This window comes from Oncorhynchus gorbuscha, linkage group LG15 (genome assembly GCF_021184085.1).
Source record: "Oncorhynchus gorbuscha isolate QuinsamMale2020 ecotype Even-year linkage group LG15, OgorEven_v1.0, whole genome shotgun sequence".
In the NCBI taxonomy this organism is placed as follows: Eukaryota; Metazoa; Chordata; class Actinopteri; order Salmoniformes; family Salmonidae; genus Oncorhynchus; species Oncorhynchus gorbuscha.
In genome coordinates, this window is record NC_060187.1 from 31,858,702 (window position 1) to 31,875,043 (window position 16,342).

At 45.8% G+C, this 16,342-nt stretch overlaps 1 protein-coding gene across 4 annotated transcripts in view; it reads right to left on the reverse strand.

The window, feature by feature from the left end:
- cep350 (centrosomal protein 350) overlaps nt 1-14,738 on the reverse strand; it is a 39,309-nt gene extending 24,571 nt beyond the window's left edge. For 3 of the 4 annotated variants that reach the window (XM_046300795.1, XM_046300797.1, XM_046300794.1), the window contains exons 1-15: nt 14,391-14,738; nt 12,701-12,777; nt 12,267-12,310; nt 11,982-12,096; nt 11,589-11,802; nt 10,631-11,220; nt 10,433-10,546; nt 9,485-9,598; nt 7,947-8,063; nt 5,127-5,773; nt 4,738-4,862; nt 3,174-4,108; nt 2,916-3,075; nt 2,521-2,666; nt 2,216-2,408 (exon numbers count right to left, since the gene is read on the reverse strand). In XM_046300795.1, the coding sequence (XP_046156751.1) occupies nt 2,216-2,408; nt 2,521-2,666; nt 2,916-3,075; nt 3,174-4,108; nt 4,738-4,862; nt 5,127-5,773; nt 7,947-8,063; nt 9,485-9,598; nt 10,433-10,546; nt 10,631-11,220; nt 11,589-11,802; nt 11,982-12,033 (3,407 nt within the window). In that variant the 5' untranslated portion in view covers nt 12,034-12,096; nt 12,267-12,310; nt 12,701-12,777; nt 14,391-14,738. The remainder of the gene's footprint in view (nt 1-2,215; nt 2,409-2,520; nt 2,667-2,915; nt 3,076-3,173; nt 4,109-4,737; nt 4,863-5,126; nt 5,774-7,946; nt 8,064-9,484; nt 9,599-10,432; nt 10,547-10,630; nt 11,221-11,588; nt 11,803-11,981; nt 12,097-12,266; nt 12,311-12,700; nt 12,778-14,390) is intronic. The other variant, XM_046300796.1, reaches the window with a different exon arrangement.
- Between the last annotated feature and the right edge of the window lie 1,604 nt (nt 14,739-16,342).

Sequence of the window (16,342 nt, forward strand, 5' to 3'; positions counted from 1 at the left end):
TCACTTAATCATTACTCTCCCTGAAGTGAGACTGCACAGTAAAACCAATACAGGGACTTTTCTGCAATTGAAATCCTTGGGGAGGGGGGGGGGGGACAGTCAGGCATAATTGAATAGACAGTCAGGCATAATTGAAAATTCCAAAAACAAAGAATCTAGCAGTATTGATTTGATTATGTTTGAGCAAAATAACAGCATTGGCAATAGCAAAATGCATAGAATGAGGAAATTAGCTTTAAATTGGAACACTTTCTCTCAGATCCATGGGAAAAATTTGTAGAATTGCAGAAAATTGGCTTAATTATAAAAATGTCTCTAGATCATCAAGATGGGGGGGGCCTCTAAAAGTGTCTAAAAATGTCTCTAAACTCCAGCTGTGCAGATGGCAGACCGTGCCCATTGCCACACCCACCACCTAAGTCTCTAATCTATTTGATCCAGAAAAAAACTCTGCCATATACAGTTGAAGTCAGAAATTTACATAAACTTAGATTAGAATCATTAAAACTTGTTTTTCAACCACTCCACAATTGTTTTTGTTAACAAACTATAGTTTTGGCAAGTCGGTTAGGACATCTACTTTGTGCATGACACAAGTAATTTTTCCAACAATTGTTTACAGACAGTATCACAATTCCAGTGGGTCAGAAGTTTACATACACTAAGTTGACTGTGCCTTTACATTACATTACATTTAAACAGCTTGGAAAATTCCAGAAAATTATGTCATGGCTTTAGAAGCATCTGATAGGCTAATTGACATCATTTGAGTCAATTGGAGGTGTACCAGTGGATGTATTTCAAGGCTTGCCTTCAAACTCAGTGCCTCTGCTTGACATCATGGGAAAATCAAAATAAATCAAACAAGACCTTAGAAAAAAAAAGTGTAGACCTCCACAAGTCTGGTTCATCCTTGGAAGCGATTTCCAAAAGCCTGAAGGTACCATGTTCATCTGTACAAACAATAGTACGCATGTATAAACACCATGAGACCATGCAGCCGTCATACCGCTCAGGAAGAAGACGCGTTCTGTCTCCTAGAGATGAACATACTTTTGTGCGAAAAGTGCAAATCAATCCCAGAACAACAGCAAAGGACCTTGTGAAGATGCTGGAGGAAACAGGTACAAACGTATCTTTATCCACAGTAAAAACGAGTCCTATATCGACCTAATGTGAAAGGCCGCTCAGCAACGAAGAAGCCACTGTTCCAAAACCGACATAAAAAAGCCAGACTTCGGTTTGCAACTGCACATGGGGATAAAGATGGTACTTTTTGGAGAAATGTCCTCTGGTCTGATGAAACAAAAATAGAACTGTTTGGCCATAATTACCATCGTTATGTTTGGAGGAAAAAGGAGGCGGCTTGCAAGCCGAAGAACAACATCCCAACTGTGAAGCACCGGGGTGGCAGCATCATGTTGTAGGGGTGCTTTGCTGCAGGAGGGACTGGTGCACTTCACAAAATAGATGGCAACATGAGGTAGGAAAATTATGTGGATATATTAAAGCAACATCTCAAGACATCAGTCAGGAAGTTAAAGCTTGGTCGCAAATGGGTCTTCCAAATGGACAATGACCCCAAGCATACTTCCAAAGTTGTGGCAATATGGCTTAAGGACACCAAAGTCAAGGTATTGGAGTGGCCATCACAGAGCCCTGACCTCAATCCCATAAAAAACTGAAAAAGCGTGTGCATGCAAGGAGGCCTACAAACCTGACTCAGTTACACCAGCTCTATCAGGAGGAATGGGCCAAATTTCACCCAACTTATTGTGGGAAGCTTGTGGAAGGCTACCCGAAACATTTGACCTAAATTCAACAATTTAAAGGCAATGCTACCAAATACTAATTGAGTGTTTGTAAACTTCTGACCCACTGGGAATGTGATGAAAGAAATAAAAGCTTAAATAAAATCACTCTACTATTATTCTGAAATTTCACATTCTTAAAAGAAAGTGGTGATTCTACTGACCTAAGATAAGGAATTTTTTACAAGGATTAAAATGTCAGGAATTGTGAAAAACAGTTTAAATGTATTTGGCTAAGGTGTATGTAAACTTCTGACTTCAACTGTATGCCTTCAAAAATAATATCCCCACTCAAATGTGCTCAGAAATACCAATAATAACTGAAGGTCAAGGAAGATATTCAAGCTCCTGGGAATCCCTCTAAGCCCCTCAGAAGAGTTTTGGGCTTGGCTGAGGCCACTTACCTGCGGAGTGTGTCGCCCGATGCGCCACCTAGTGTACAGTCAGAGTAGGCGCTCTTCACCAGGTTGTGGACAGAGCTTCTCTCGGAAACTGAGCCTCCCCATCTGGAGTCTCTCGTCAGGGCCTCCAAGCCCGGGTAGCAGGGGCTCCTCTGCTCCTCCACCAGAGTGGCATCACTCTTGTCTGAAGCAGAGCCTAAAGAAAGGGGAGAAACTCTCTTTAGAGCAGAGACACTTTCACTGGTAAGAAATGGTCACTTGATAGCATAATTTCAGGGAAAGTGGTTATTTTATGGTGAAAATCTCACCCCTTTTGACAGAGCCCTTTGAGTGAGGTGAAGATACTGGTGTGGAGCCTGCGGAGTGATGGGATGGCAGGTCTACTACAGTCCTGGTGTCATAAGGGGACCTGCGACTCATCAACTCATCATAGTGACTGTTCCCACTCGTGACACTGCAATGAGACGTTGAGATAAAAGATGGTTCAAGTCCCACATCATGGGCATCCAACAACCACAAAAAGACTACTAAGACAACTTCAAAACACCTTGCCAGGCTTCTCTGTCAGCCATGTGACATGAGTGCCACCTTGTGGTTAATCCTGTCATTTTTACAGTTTTTTCAAAATGATGTTTTTATCGCATGAGAGCAGTATTCAGATAGCAGCACCCTGTCACGTGACAGTGGTAGAAACCCTCCTTACCTGCGCCCGTTGTATCTTTTCTTATATTGGCTGCTGCCACCGCTGCTACGGGATGACACAAAGTCATCCTCATACATTGGTGCCCCATCCACTAAACTGGCTGCAGACAGGCCACAATGCACAGGAGGGGAACGCCGTTCTGCTCGCTCCTCTCCTCCAACTGCAGGGAGAAGCCAGAGGAACAGATTATTGTTTAAAAGTTCATTCTTCATTCAAAACACTAAGGATACGGTTGGGTGTGTAAATGTGTTGGCTAACCTTTGGTGTGGTTGAGCAGGTGGTTCTTGGTGAAGATGTTGATGACACTATGAGGGCTTCCCTTGGCCAGTTCCTCCCATGGGCCACGGCTGCTGTCCCGTTGCTGAGAGAGGGGGCTGAGCCCTGGGTACTTCTCTGCCTCTCTCTGGAAGTGAGAGATGGGCTGGAAGCCCTCCCGCTGGCCTGCACAGAAGTCCAGAGCCCCAAGACGATCTGCCGGTTTTGGGACCTCCTTTATGTTGGTGGGGGGGCTCCCGTCGCCCTCCGACAGGCTGCATTCGCTCAGCAGTGGGCCCTCACTGATAGACTCACCACTGGAGTCATGGGTGATGGTCTTCCCTCCCTTCTCCTCCTCTGGCTCCTTATGGGAGCTGAGGCCTGGGGCTGTCTGGGGCCTGCTGCCTGGAGCAGAGGTCCTGTCTCTCTGCTCTCTGAAGCTGTGCAGGTTGCCCACCCCTGGGAGAGCTCCGTTGTATGTGCTCTGGCCAGCACTCAGCAGCCTCTGGATCCTCATGGACAGCTCGTCAGCAGCATCAGCTCTCTCTCTGACCGGTGGGCTCACAGGCTTGGCCCAGTGGCCGTCATCCGGAGGGGTCAGACCAGTCACGTCCATGTCCCATGCACAGCTATAGTTGATCCCTGCGCCAGCCAGTTTCCTCGCTTCACTCTCTATGCGAGTGGACAAGGACGCAGCGGTGGCTTTCAGGGCCTCAATGCGGTTCATCTTGGTCTTGTTGCCAGCTCCATTGAGAGTGGAGTGCTGGGGCCTTGCTGGGGGGTTGGTTCCCCTCCCACCAGAGCTACCTGCTGTTTCCGGGCCTAAGAGTGGGGAGAAGAGCTGGTCTGTGGGTGGAGCCAGAGCGGTGGAGGGTCTGACTGCAGAACTCAGGCGGTCTGGCTGCAGCCACGATGGAACTCCCAAGCCCAACTCATTCCTACAGGAAGAAGAGAGTGGAGGATTAGTATTCAAATATACACATTTTAAAAGTTTATTGAAATAAAGGGCTCTGGAAACACTGGAAATATAGTTTTATGAACTCACTCACAAAGTCCTTTAGTATATGGACTCGATGCATTTTAGTACTCAGCAATACTCTCTATAGGCTATGTCAATTAAAATATATGTGGTTTGTACAGTCTAACCCATGAGCTTCTGAGAACAACCAGTGTGTTTACTATACAAACAAACATGTTCAGGGCCGAGGATCAAGTCAACAAAATTCCAAGAACTGCATAGCAACTCAAGAGCGTATGAACATTATGCAGATTACATACCGTAATGTTTACCCCACACAAGGACCAGACATACATTTACACAGAGAGTCATCTGATGTAACTGTTGAATCTAAAATAGCACTGGAAATTCCCTGTTTTAAGGTTAACCGAGCATACGCCACCATGTTTTGAAATGCTGCTAGGAGTGCCCATGGAAACAGACAGTTTAGAAACAAACAATTCTTTATTGGCTCTGTTGCTTCGCAATGAGGAAGTACTATGGTTCTGTGCTTTGTTTTGGGCCTCTACACTAGCCAGCGCTAGTGGAAAAGGTTACATATATAATGACCTTGAGAGTGGAGGGGGCGGGGGCTCAGAAAGAGACAGGTCACTGCTGGAAGAGGCACTCTGGGGTCTCTCCTGTCTCTTGTTCTCCTTGTCCGACTCCCCGGATGGCTGGTACAGGGACTTCTGCTATACGGGAACACACCACAAATAACTCATAGCTAGTTTCACTCACCACATGAGAGGTGTCATTTCCTACAGGCAACTTGAGGAGTTAAACTGAGGGTAATTCTACATGTTACTATTTCACATATTGTTCCCTTTACATAACAAGAGCAGCTATGAATTGCATTTGACACACCAGCCATGCCATCCCCATTTTCACTAAAGCATGCCATGCGAGTAAGGGGACGGTGAGGGCTTCATCCCCATTAGAACTAAAGATGCCTTTACCTGGTAAATGACTGTGGCAGATGCTGGCTGTGTCTGGGAAGGCAGAGGTTCCTCTCCTAGCTGAGCCTGTTCCAGAAGTAGTTTGGTGTAGGTCTCCTGCAGGCGTTTCTGTACTGGGCTTTCCGGTAGTGCAGGGCCCTTATTGGCTACCCCCTCTCTCTGCTTCCTGTACAGCTCCTGCAGACGTTGGCTCTTCCTCTCCGCCTCCTCCCTCTGGGCCCTCCGCTCCTCCACCTGACGTCTCTTGCGCTCCTCCTGTTGCCGGGCTATGTACTGGCGCACTGAGTTGGAGTCGTAGTGCCTCTTCCTGGGCGCTGGTTCTGAGGGCTCCGGCTTGTTGCGCTTGGCAGGGCTGGCACTTCGGGAGCCCCATAAGGAGGAGCCACCAGTCGTCCATGCTGTGGTTCTGGCCCTGGACTCTGAATCTCTCCTGGGATCAGCTGGACCTCGCTCCTCGGCTCTGCTCTTCAGCTGCAGGTCATCCAGGATGCCCTGGATATCTGCAGAGAGGTCGTCTGTGTTGGGGGCCCTGTCCTTGGCCGGGCCTGCAGACTGAAGGTTCGGATGGGTGGTCCTGTCTCGGCTGCTGGGTCTGGACCGATGCTTCAGCTCCGGACGGTGGTCTGAATTTGACCGGGGAAGGGGTCCTGGAAAAGATTTGTGAAGACACAAAGGGCAACCTTTTGGTGACTGAAAGGAAAATGTTTTGAGTGCATGATTAGGTGGGAAGTATTGGTCGCCATTAGGGCTGTCAAAGTTAACAGCATTGTTTTTGTTTTTTAGGCATTTAATCACATCTCCATTTTTTCAGAAAGTTTTGAGCAATAAGTTTTATAAGGAAAACTTCAAAGTTCAACCATAAACACTTTCACAGGTGTTTCTTTAATTAATAAATAACAACAAACACTGAATTTGCACAGAAGTAGCTAGTTTGTTATGCTAACGTTAGCTAGCTTACAAAATGAGAATGTTTAGAATGCCAAGGCTGAAATCCTTTAGATTCAACTCTGATTCCATTTAGCAACTGTTTTTAATTGTAGTCCTCAAGTCAAAAGATTTTAGCAAATTATCCCAATTCTAGCAGTAGCAACTTGTGACTAGTTAATGTTTATGAACACGGATAAGAAGTAGACATGGCTAGATGCATTAGCTGTATGATATGTTATGTGAAATCAGACCCGGCTGATCTGTTATTGTCTTAGAATAGTGGCAGTACAACCCTTTATGCCTCACTCCAATTCCCCCCTGTGTATTTGAGTCTAGCACAGGGACAACCACTGGAAACCAGACCGTGCTGACAGGTACAACCACTGGAAACCAGACCGTGCTGACAGGGACAACCACTGGAAACCAGACCGTGCTGACAGGGACAACCACTGGAAACCAGACCGTGCTGACAGGGACAACCACTGGAAACCAGACCGTGCTGACAGGGACAACCACTGGAAACCAGACCGTGCTGACAGGGACAACCACTGGAAACCAGACCAGGGACAACCACTGAAACCTGACAGGGACAACCACTGGAAACCAGACCGTGCTGACAGGGACAACCACTGGAAACCAGACCGTGCTGACAGGGACAACCACTGGAAACCAGACCGTGCTGACAGGGACAACCACTGGAAACCAGACCGTGCTGACAGGGACAACCACTGGAAACCAGACCGTGCTGACAGGGACAACCACTGGAAACCAGACCGTGCTGACAGGGACAACCACAGGGGAAACCAGACCGTGCTGACAGGGACAACCACTGGAAACCAGACCGTGCTGACAGGGACAACCACTGGAAACCAGACCGTGCTGACAGGGACAACCACTGGAAACCAGACCGTGCTGACAGGGACAACCACTGGAAACCAGACCGTGCTGACAGGGACAACCACTGGAAACCAGACCGTGCTGACAGGGACTGGAAACCACTGCTGACAACCTGGAAAGACCGTGCTGACAGAGACAACCACTGGAAACCAGACCGTGCTGACAGGTACAACCACTGGAAACCAGACCATGCTGACAGGTACAACCACTGGAAACCAGACCGTGCTGACAGGGACAACCACTGGAAACCAGACCGTGCTGACAGAGACAACCACTGGAAACCAGACCGTGCTGACAGGTACAACCACTGGAAACCAGACCGTGCTGACAGGTACAACCACTGGAAACCAGACCGTGCTGACAGGGACAACCACTGGAAACCAGACAGTGCTGACAGGTACAACCACTGGAAACCAGACCGTGCTGACAGAGACAACCACTGGAAACCAGACCGTGCTGACAGAGACAACCACTGGAAACCAGACCGTGCTGACAGGGACAACCACTGGAAACCAGACCGTGCTGAATTGTGCAGTCAGTCAGAAACGGCGAGTCAATTGTAATTAATTCCGGTCACTGACAGCCAATGTGCCTGTGTGCTGGAAGAGACGACAACCCCTTTATTTATTGATATTTCTTTAGCAATGCGGACTGTCTGTCGCAGGGCACTGTATGCCTTTTAACATGAAATCAACACAAAAAAACATGAACACCACATATACTGTAACACTATCCACTACTAACACGATTGCTTTGTCACACATTTTTTGTTTTGCCAGACCACTAACTGCTGTCTGGTTTTCATAGTGCTGACAAATAAAGTTAGATTTGATTTGCCTGTAAATGTAGTGGAGGGGGATGAGCGAGATGGGTGAGGGGTGTAGGCGAGGTGGAACGAAGAGGGGGTGGAGGAGAGGGGAGGGGTTGGAGAAGGGGGGGGGGGGGGGCAAGCAGAGCAGAGAGGAGTGAGGGTAGTATGCAGGTCTCAAATCCCACCTGTCCTGGCCAGTCTGTCTGTGGGCTCTGGCCTTTGCTCTCGAGGCAGACGTGGAGCGGGACCCAGTACCATCTTCACCATCTTCTGGCCCTCCCGCCATGACGTGGTGCTGATCACTGCAGCAACAGCGAAGACGGAAAGAAAACACACAGAAGGTCATAATCAGTGTTGAGTTCTGCAGTAATGACTTACATTAGGATTGTTTCTCAGACGGCCAAGATATACAACTAAAATGAATCACATAAAACCCTTTGAAGTGCAAGGATCTTCATGTCCCCAAAAGAGAGACAAAAACATGATTTCTCTCTCTACTTTGAACGTCTTTGGAGATGAATTATTTTAGAGCGGCATCATCAAATTTAATGAGTTTGGCTCAATTATGCACCATCTGAAATCAACTTAGAAAATTTAAAGACCAGCAGCTGTTTCTGTTTTGTAAAGGAACTTGATCACAGATTTCAGAGGGCTATTTTTAGTGAGCGGACTGGGAGCAGAGGCCAGCAGCAGGGTAGAAGAGGAGGATAGCTGGGTGACAGGATAAGACTAGGTTATACCACATTCATCTCACTTTCCACTGCACTGGGACGGAGATGTTTGTTTATTTTCCCTTTTGTACATCATTACAATACTGTATATAGACTTAATGACATTTCAAATGTCTTTTCTTTTGGAGCTTTTGTGAGTGTAATGTTAACTGTACATTTTTTATTTCACTTTTGTTTATTATCTATTTCACTATCTTTGGCAATGTAAACATAAGTTTCCCATGCCAATAAAGGCCCTTAAATGAAATTGAGAGACTGGTATGGGCCCTGTTAAAGGGTGTCTGTTCTCAGCTGTGAGAGCTGGTATGGGCCCTGTTAAAGGGTGTCTGTTCTCAGCTGTGAGAGCTGGTATGGGCCCTGTTAAAGGGTGTCTGTTCTCAGCTGTGAGAGCTGGTATGGGCCCTGTTAAAGGGTGTCTGTTCTCAGCTGTGAGAGCTGGTATGGGCCCTGTTAAAGGGTGTCTGTTCTCAGCTGTGAGAGCTGGTATGGGCCCTGTTAAAGGGTGTCTGTTCTCAGCTGTGAGAGCTGGTATGGCGAGCATCTGCATTCCAGATAGTGTGCCTCTAAGCCGCTGCTTGCTTGCAATCAGCATGTGATACATTCTGGACATATCTTTGAAGATAAGAGACTAAATGCTGGCACTCACACACAAACAGAGGGGCCTGTTGACTAGCACACAGTTAAGAGAGGCCTTCTGTGGTACGGGCCTGCCAAATGTATTCACTGTGATACGCCTGCTCTGGTTCAGTGTGCATACTGCACAGTAACTGATGAACCAAAATAAATGTGATTTGTAGTCTCCTACTGAGGGGGATTCCCCTTTGTGAAAGACCCCTTGGCTTCACAATGATTATTAATGAGTATTATCACCTAACCTGCACACAATATTGAAGTAAGTTTGACATCTTCTATTGAATTCATAGACCCAGGATGAGTAAGCACTACTGGGGGAGGATTGAAAGAAAGAAAGAGAAAGAGGAAAAAGATCCAACCTGGCTTGGTCTTTGGGTCAGGAACAGGAGCTGATTTATGGACTTTCCTCACAGGCTTGGACTGCTTCCTCTCCTTAGCCGTCTCTGTGGGCCGCTGCTGGGGCTTGGTACTGTCTAAAATGGGGAGAAAGGAGATGACATGACAGTCAGAGCACCAAAGAGTGGAAATGAACAGAACTATCAAATTACAAAAAGCAGCCCAACAAAAAAATCTGAATGCAAAACAAAGCTATTGAATAGGAAGCCGGTGGACTGTGTCAGTGTAAATGAAGAAGCTGAGCGCTTTGGCTCCTACACTTGGGTGGAAGCCCAGGAATCAGCAGAGAGCCAGAGAGGACAAAGAAAAGAGACTTTGAGAGAAGAAAAATCTTCAAGTAGTCATACAAAACTATGGGAAATGAGCCGTGCTGCAGTTGTGGCAAGATGCAAGGAAAGTCTGCTGCAGCGAAAACCTCAGTGCAGTCATCAAGTTTTCCTCAATTTAAAAAAAAGAGAACACTCAGATTTCTTTGGTGGTATTTCTATCTCAGCATTATCCTCGTATCAAAAAGGACAGTAACATTATTTCTTAAAGGAAACAGTTGATTGGGATAGGTCAAATAGGTCTCAGTCCTCCTGAAAGTACTGGTGCGTATCTATTGCCATCTAATCTCCAGGGCAGTTTGAAAAAGCAGAGCAGCATTTATGCAAAGGAGTTTGAAACAGGTCTGTCAGATACATTTATAGCCTATTATGAAACAGGACAACCAACTACACTGTCCATTTGATGCCATTTGATCTCAACAGCCCATCGACTCTATTGAACGTCGATGAGTTGGCAGTTCATCTCAAAAGTGCATTGAGTCACAACCTACAACTCTGTACTACAGGGATTATTATGTAGCATATAATAGTGTAGCATATAATAGTGTGTGTTCTGTGATCTGACATCTACTGCTCGGTGCCGACCTGAGAGCTGGCGAGACAGGTCTCTGTAGATCTCTCTGCTCAGGTTGTGGAACTCCTCCTCTCGCCACACTTTCCCATCAGGAGTGCGGATCTTTGTCTCACTACTGCTGAAACCTGATATGGGATTGGGTTACATAAGATTTGGTTTGAAGGCATTTTGTAATGCTATTTTTAGTGCATCTCTCCAGTGGACCTTACCTTTGTATACAGGTGCCGGAGGTGCGGCTGCCACTTTGCGCACTTTAGCCGTGGGTGCAGTGGTTTTCTCCACAGCTCCAGCGATGCCCACTGTCTGATCCAGGTACCCCAGCAACCCTTCTCTCCCTGCAGCCTCCTCCAGGTGCTCTCTCTGCCTGCGGATCCGCTCCTTCAGCTTCTCCAGTTTGTCGTCCGGCTGCCTTCGCCTTAAGTTTTCCAGCCGCTGGGAGGCTGAGCCAGGACTGGAGGACGAAGAGTTCTCTGCTGAGGGTGGTGCCGGGCACTCCAGGGTGTGTGCTTTGGGCCTGTCTTCCGGGCCCTCCTCCCTGTGAGGGTCTCTGGCTGCAGTAGCGTGGCTTGGGGGACGCAGGGCGTCCAGCGCGGGCCGGTCGTTGAGGTAGCGCACCACGGTGCTGTCCAGAGCAGACGAGTGTGTGCTGTCCAGGTCTCGGCGGGTTTGCTGGTCTCGGGTGTCGCTCTGGTAGACCAGCTGGCTGAGACGGGAGTCCGGGGGAGGGGGGTTAGCCACCTCGGACTGCAGACTGTGGGCCTCCAGCTGGGAGGAGGTCAGGGGTGGTGGAGTCGCTTCCCTGGGGGGAGCAGGAGGATTAGAGCAGAAACAAATTGGCTAGTTGCTATTTACAAAAACCTCAGAAAACAAGCTACTCGAGTGGGAGATGTCAAGATCATATGGCTTTGAATGGCATGAGACTTACACATGTAGATGTGGCGGTTATTAGTATAAAAGGACGATTTTAAAGTAGCCACTTAACAACCATCGTCTGACAGCAGGCCTTATAGGATTACAGACAGGGAATGAAAAAAACAACCTTTTGTCCTGTATCATAACACAACCTCCACTCAGTCACAGCAAACATGAGTAAATACGGTGGAAATGCACTTCTGACGTTAAAAAAAAAACATCTCATAAAAGTCTGAGTGTATTAACAATGCATACCTATAGGAAGCCAGAGGCTCCTTGAACTCCACAAAGTTGTTCCTACGGACATTGCTGTCCTGTGTGGTGTTCCTCAGGGGACTGCGGGAGCTCTTGTCTGGGCTGCGGGAGCTCTTGTCTGGGCTGCGGGAGCTCTTGTCTGGGCTGCGACGACTTCTTGTGCTGGACTTGGAGGTTCCACCTGCCTGAGAGCAGTCCTCTGTGCGCCGCCCATCTGAGTCAGGAGAGATAGGGTTAGATCCCTGCAAACTAACCTTGCAATGCAAAATGAATTACACTTGTATCGGCAAATTAATGATGATGCCTGCTGCCAAGTCCAGTTTGAGGGAGAACCTTGTTCTATAAATAGTAACCATGGCTTCCAAGGATTAGCTATCCCATTGGGTGCCTCACCCCTGCGGCTGACTTTCCTTGTGGCGCCCCCAGAGCTTTTCTTTGTATCCATGATGGATTCCAGCAGAACCCCAGAGCCAGGAGCTGCCTCCAGGCGGTTCTCAATGTGCCGCAACTGCAAGGAAAACAAGAGTGCCTGCCTCAGATACACAATGTAGAACAAAAACTCACTTCAGAGTCCAGACAGACATCACAAATACCACAGGCCATGAGTCATTACATTAAGGGTGTCTCCCCTCAGAGAGAAACAGTAAAATCAGACAATGTAAATATTGGTTTACTTACAGCAGCTTTGGTCTGATTCAGACTTGTCCATGCAGCTGACAGCTCTGAGTGGAGAAAGGCATTTCAGTGAAAAGAAACACGGGGCTAAAGAAAAAAGGCAACACAAAAAGGTAAACAACGTCTTTGCAGCCCCATAGACACCACAGAAGGCTGCTGAGGGGAGGACGGATCATAATAATGTACAGAACAGAACAAATGGAACGGCATCAAACACCTGGAATCCATGTGTTTGATGAATTTGATACCATTCAACTCCAGTCATTAAAACGAGCCCATTCTCCCCAATTAAGCTAACACCAACCTGCTGGGATAGACACATTTGAGGTGACATGGAGGGGTATCCCAAGTCCTTATTACTTCAGTGTTCCAGACAGTAGGATGTTGCACTGATATAAAAAGGATAATAATAGCATAAGAGACATTAAGAAGCTGACCTCTCCCGTTGTCCTGCCCAGTCGGCTGCACCGGGGAGTCAGGTGTGGCTCACTCCGCTTGGAGCTCCACATCACACCTTCAATTGGAATAGTAGAGGACAGTAATGAAGTACGGAAATATACTTGATAACACTTCACCAAGACAATCATCTGATCAATAAATACAGTTTACTGAGTAGTTGTAAATGAGAAAAAGGAATGTAATGTCAGCAGCAGTACTTTTATGCTGCCATCTACCTCGGAAAACAGAGTACACAGAATACAAACTGCCTCAGCAGAAACACTGAAGCCAAACACAACATTAAATATAGTGGCAGGCAGATAATCCAAGTGACTGGGACAAGCACCTCTATGTGCAGTGGGTCAAAACAGGAAGAATTATACATATATATATGGTTGTCTAGAAAATGGATTTTCATGACAGACTGCTAACTCAAGAGAGGTTGCACTACCGTTTAAAACCGGTCCTACAGCAAATAACTAACAAGGTTTATGTATTTGGCTCCCAAGTGGCACAGCGGTCTAAAGCACTGCATCTCTGTGCAAGAGGCGTCACTACAGTCCCTGATTCGAATCCAGACTGTATCACATCCAGTCGTGATTAGGAGTCCCATAGGGCTGCACACAATCAATGCATGTCCCTCTCCCAGTGTTACAATTTTGTTAAATAAACCAATAATGGTCCCTTTACCTAGATGGGTTCAAATGAGAGAAAAAAAACAGGACATTCTGGCATCTCATATGTCACACTTCATGCATTCCTCTCATGTCAAAACAGTTTCCTCATAAACAACACATAACACTTCCTTGAAGGTGGTCAGTTCAGGCTAGCATGAATGACTATTGCAAATGCTATGGTTACATTCAAGATCTAGCCTACTCCCCATACACGCTTATGGTCTCTCTGCCAACTGAAAGTGACAGCCACAGATCAACGTGTTTAATAAAATATGAGATCTGCCCCAACAATTCGTTCACTACATACAATGCAAATTATCGGGCATTGTAGGCAAAAACAAATACTTTAAATGCAGCAACTTTGTAATAAAAGTGTAATAACTGGGCACACAACGTCAACTACAGTTTGTGTTTTTACGTTTGAAAAGCTATTATTCATCATTACTAATATAAATCTGCAATAAATCGTTTCTTAAATGGTGTTATTCTAGCTAGCTACCTGTCTCCAATAGAAAAAAACTAAGGTAAGGCTGCCAACACAAAAGTTAAATCAACTTAGGCTGCGTTTTGTATAGAATTATTCACATAAACATGACTGTCCAGTTGTCCACATTGAAGCACATCATCGGTCACTTGCAAGTAGCTAACGTTAGTTGTCTCAATGTCTAGATGAGAGACTAAATCAATCAAGAAAAGCTGACTCCGCAGTGAAGCTAGCTACAGTAGTTAACTAGTTAGGTAAAATTGTTAGCTAGCTAACGTTAGTTACCTAGGTAACTAATGATTTGCCGAAAGGGGATTTACACCACACATTGTATTGAAAACTAGCTAGCTACTACTAGTATCTATGTATATTAATAAAACTATCTTCAGTATGATTGTTCTTCTGTGGCTAATCGACATTAGCTAAATAGCTAACTTTCTAGCTAGCTATAAGGCTAAAGTTAGTTTGGGGCTTCGTTTAAAGGCAATTTTGCACAACTTCAAAAATATGCCAATCGTGGCCACATACCGGTACGGGTGACGTTCCGATCTAGATGTCCATGGCTAGTGATGCTAGCTAGCTGATTTGTTGATGGTCAGAAAATCCAACTTTTACAAAACCCCAGGCCGCTGCTACTGTAGCTAGGCTACTGTCAGATTTTAGCCAGCTAGCTTGTTAGCGTCAACCATATAACTTATTTCCAGAGGTCTGTCGCCTGTTATCAAAGCCTCAGTATTGGAGAGTTTGGTTTAAGGCTTCTATTAATAATTGGCCACCCGCGTTTCAGGTTGTCTTTTCCCGGGTTACAGTGTTGATATTCTCCGTCCGTTACGTTGACTGTCCGCCATTGACAAAATAACTACAGGAAACTGGTGCCGCAGAACCTCGCGGGAGGTGGAAACGTGATTTCACACCACGAAACTACGTTCAAGTTCTAGTCGGAACGAAGAGTGCGTTCGTAAATTCACTCTGGTTATCTACTACGATTTCAGAGCATTCTCGTCAGAGTGTGCAAGAGCGCAGAATAGCTGATTAATCTACTAACGCTCAATACCCGTTGAATATGGCCGGTGTCAGTAAACGTCGGCAAAGAAGCATAATTAAATTGTTGCCTGCAGCACAGTTACCAACTCTCTGGATAACATGATCCAGGAAATCATTTTCTGAATGCCAGTCAAGTGACAAACATCACAACATGTAGCTCATTCTGTAGCTCAGTTCGATTCCTGGGACGTAGAATGTATGCACACATGACTGTAAGTCGCTTTGGATAAAAGCGTCTGCTAAATGGCATATATTATGAAAAAGGCTTTTACCAGCTCTGCTAGGGCGAGTAAAATGGTCAGAGTGAGGCGTTCTCTCATTTGTGTCTGGAAGTAGGTAGCAAGCTAGCCAAAGTCAGCTTGGGTGCTTGACTGCCGTGAGGTCTTTACGCTCGGATCAACTCAACTCCTTGGCCAGAGCGTCCAGTGTGTGCTCTGAATTTACGAACGACCAGAGCGCACACTGGCACTCCAGATTGAATTTACGAACACACCCTAAGAAACTCTGCGTTACCGACTTGCTATAACGCGTCGTATAACCATGTGCCGCGTTTTCGTGATAATCGGACCTATAAACTAGAAAATGTCCAATTTGCTAACTCGCTGTAGAAATATGATCACTTGAGAAGGTACAAAATCAATCAACCAACAGAACGGGCTATGCAAATAATTTACATTTATTTTAACTCGGAGGTTCCGAGTTTCTGTTAGCAAGTAAACGCGACAATAGACATATGGTACGTTCCTGAAGTCGGAATCTCGGAACCTCAGAGTTCAAATTGAACGTAAATTATTTGCGTAGAACTTCTTCCTATTGGTTGATTCTGGTACTTTTAAGTGTGCAACTCGGAGCTCATAATTCTTCAAAAAAAATTCAAGTCACAAATGTCAGAGTTTTCTAGTTCCGATTAGCACTTCAACGCGGCATCATCTTTCTACAACCAGTTTCCGAGTTTTCTCAAAAGCCAGAGGCGTAGTTGTCTTAAATCCTCAAAGTTCCGTAAGGGGTCCAAAATGGCAGCCATTTTGGTCGTCCAAAACCAGTCTAATTGGAATGAATAACAGTAGAGGCATAGGTGCTGTATTTCCGTCTTTTACAGGAAAATAAATGGCATGTAATATCAGAAATTGCGTAGTGGAATTATAGTCAACCTAAAATATTGACTATTAAAATATTGTATACACATTTTCTGTATAAATAAGCTCTAAATATATGTAAACAGAACATAAATGTCTCAGATGTTGTTTTCTTGGAAAGCTGTGAGTGCTATTATATGACACAATATCAATACTTATTTTCGCCAATGCTTCCAAATCAAATCTTATTGGTCACATACACATGGTTAGCAGATGTTATTGCGAGTGTAGCGAAATGCTTGTGCTTCTAGTTCCGACAGTGCAGTAATATCTAATATCAATCTAAGTAATCTAACAATT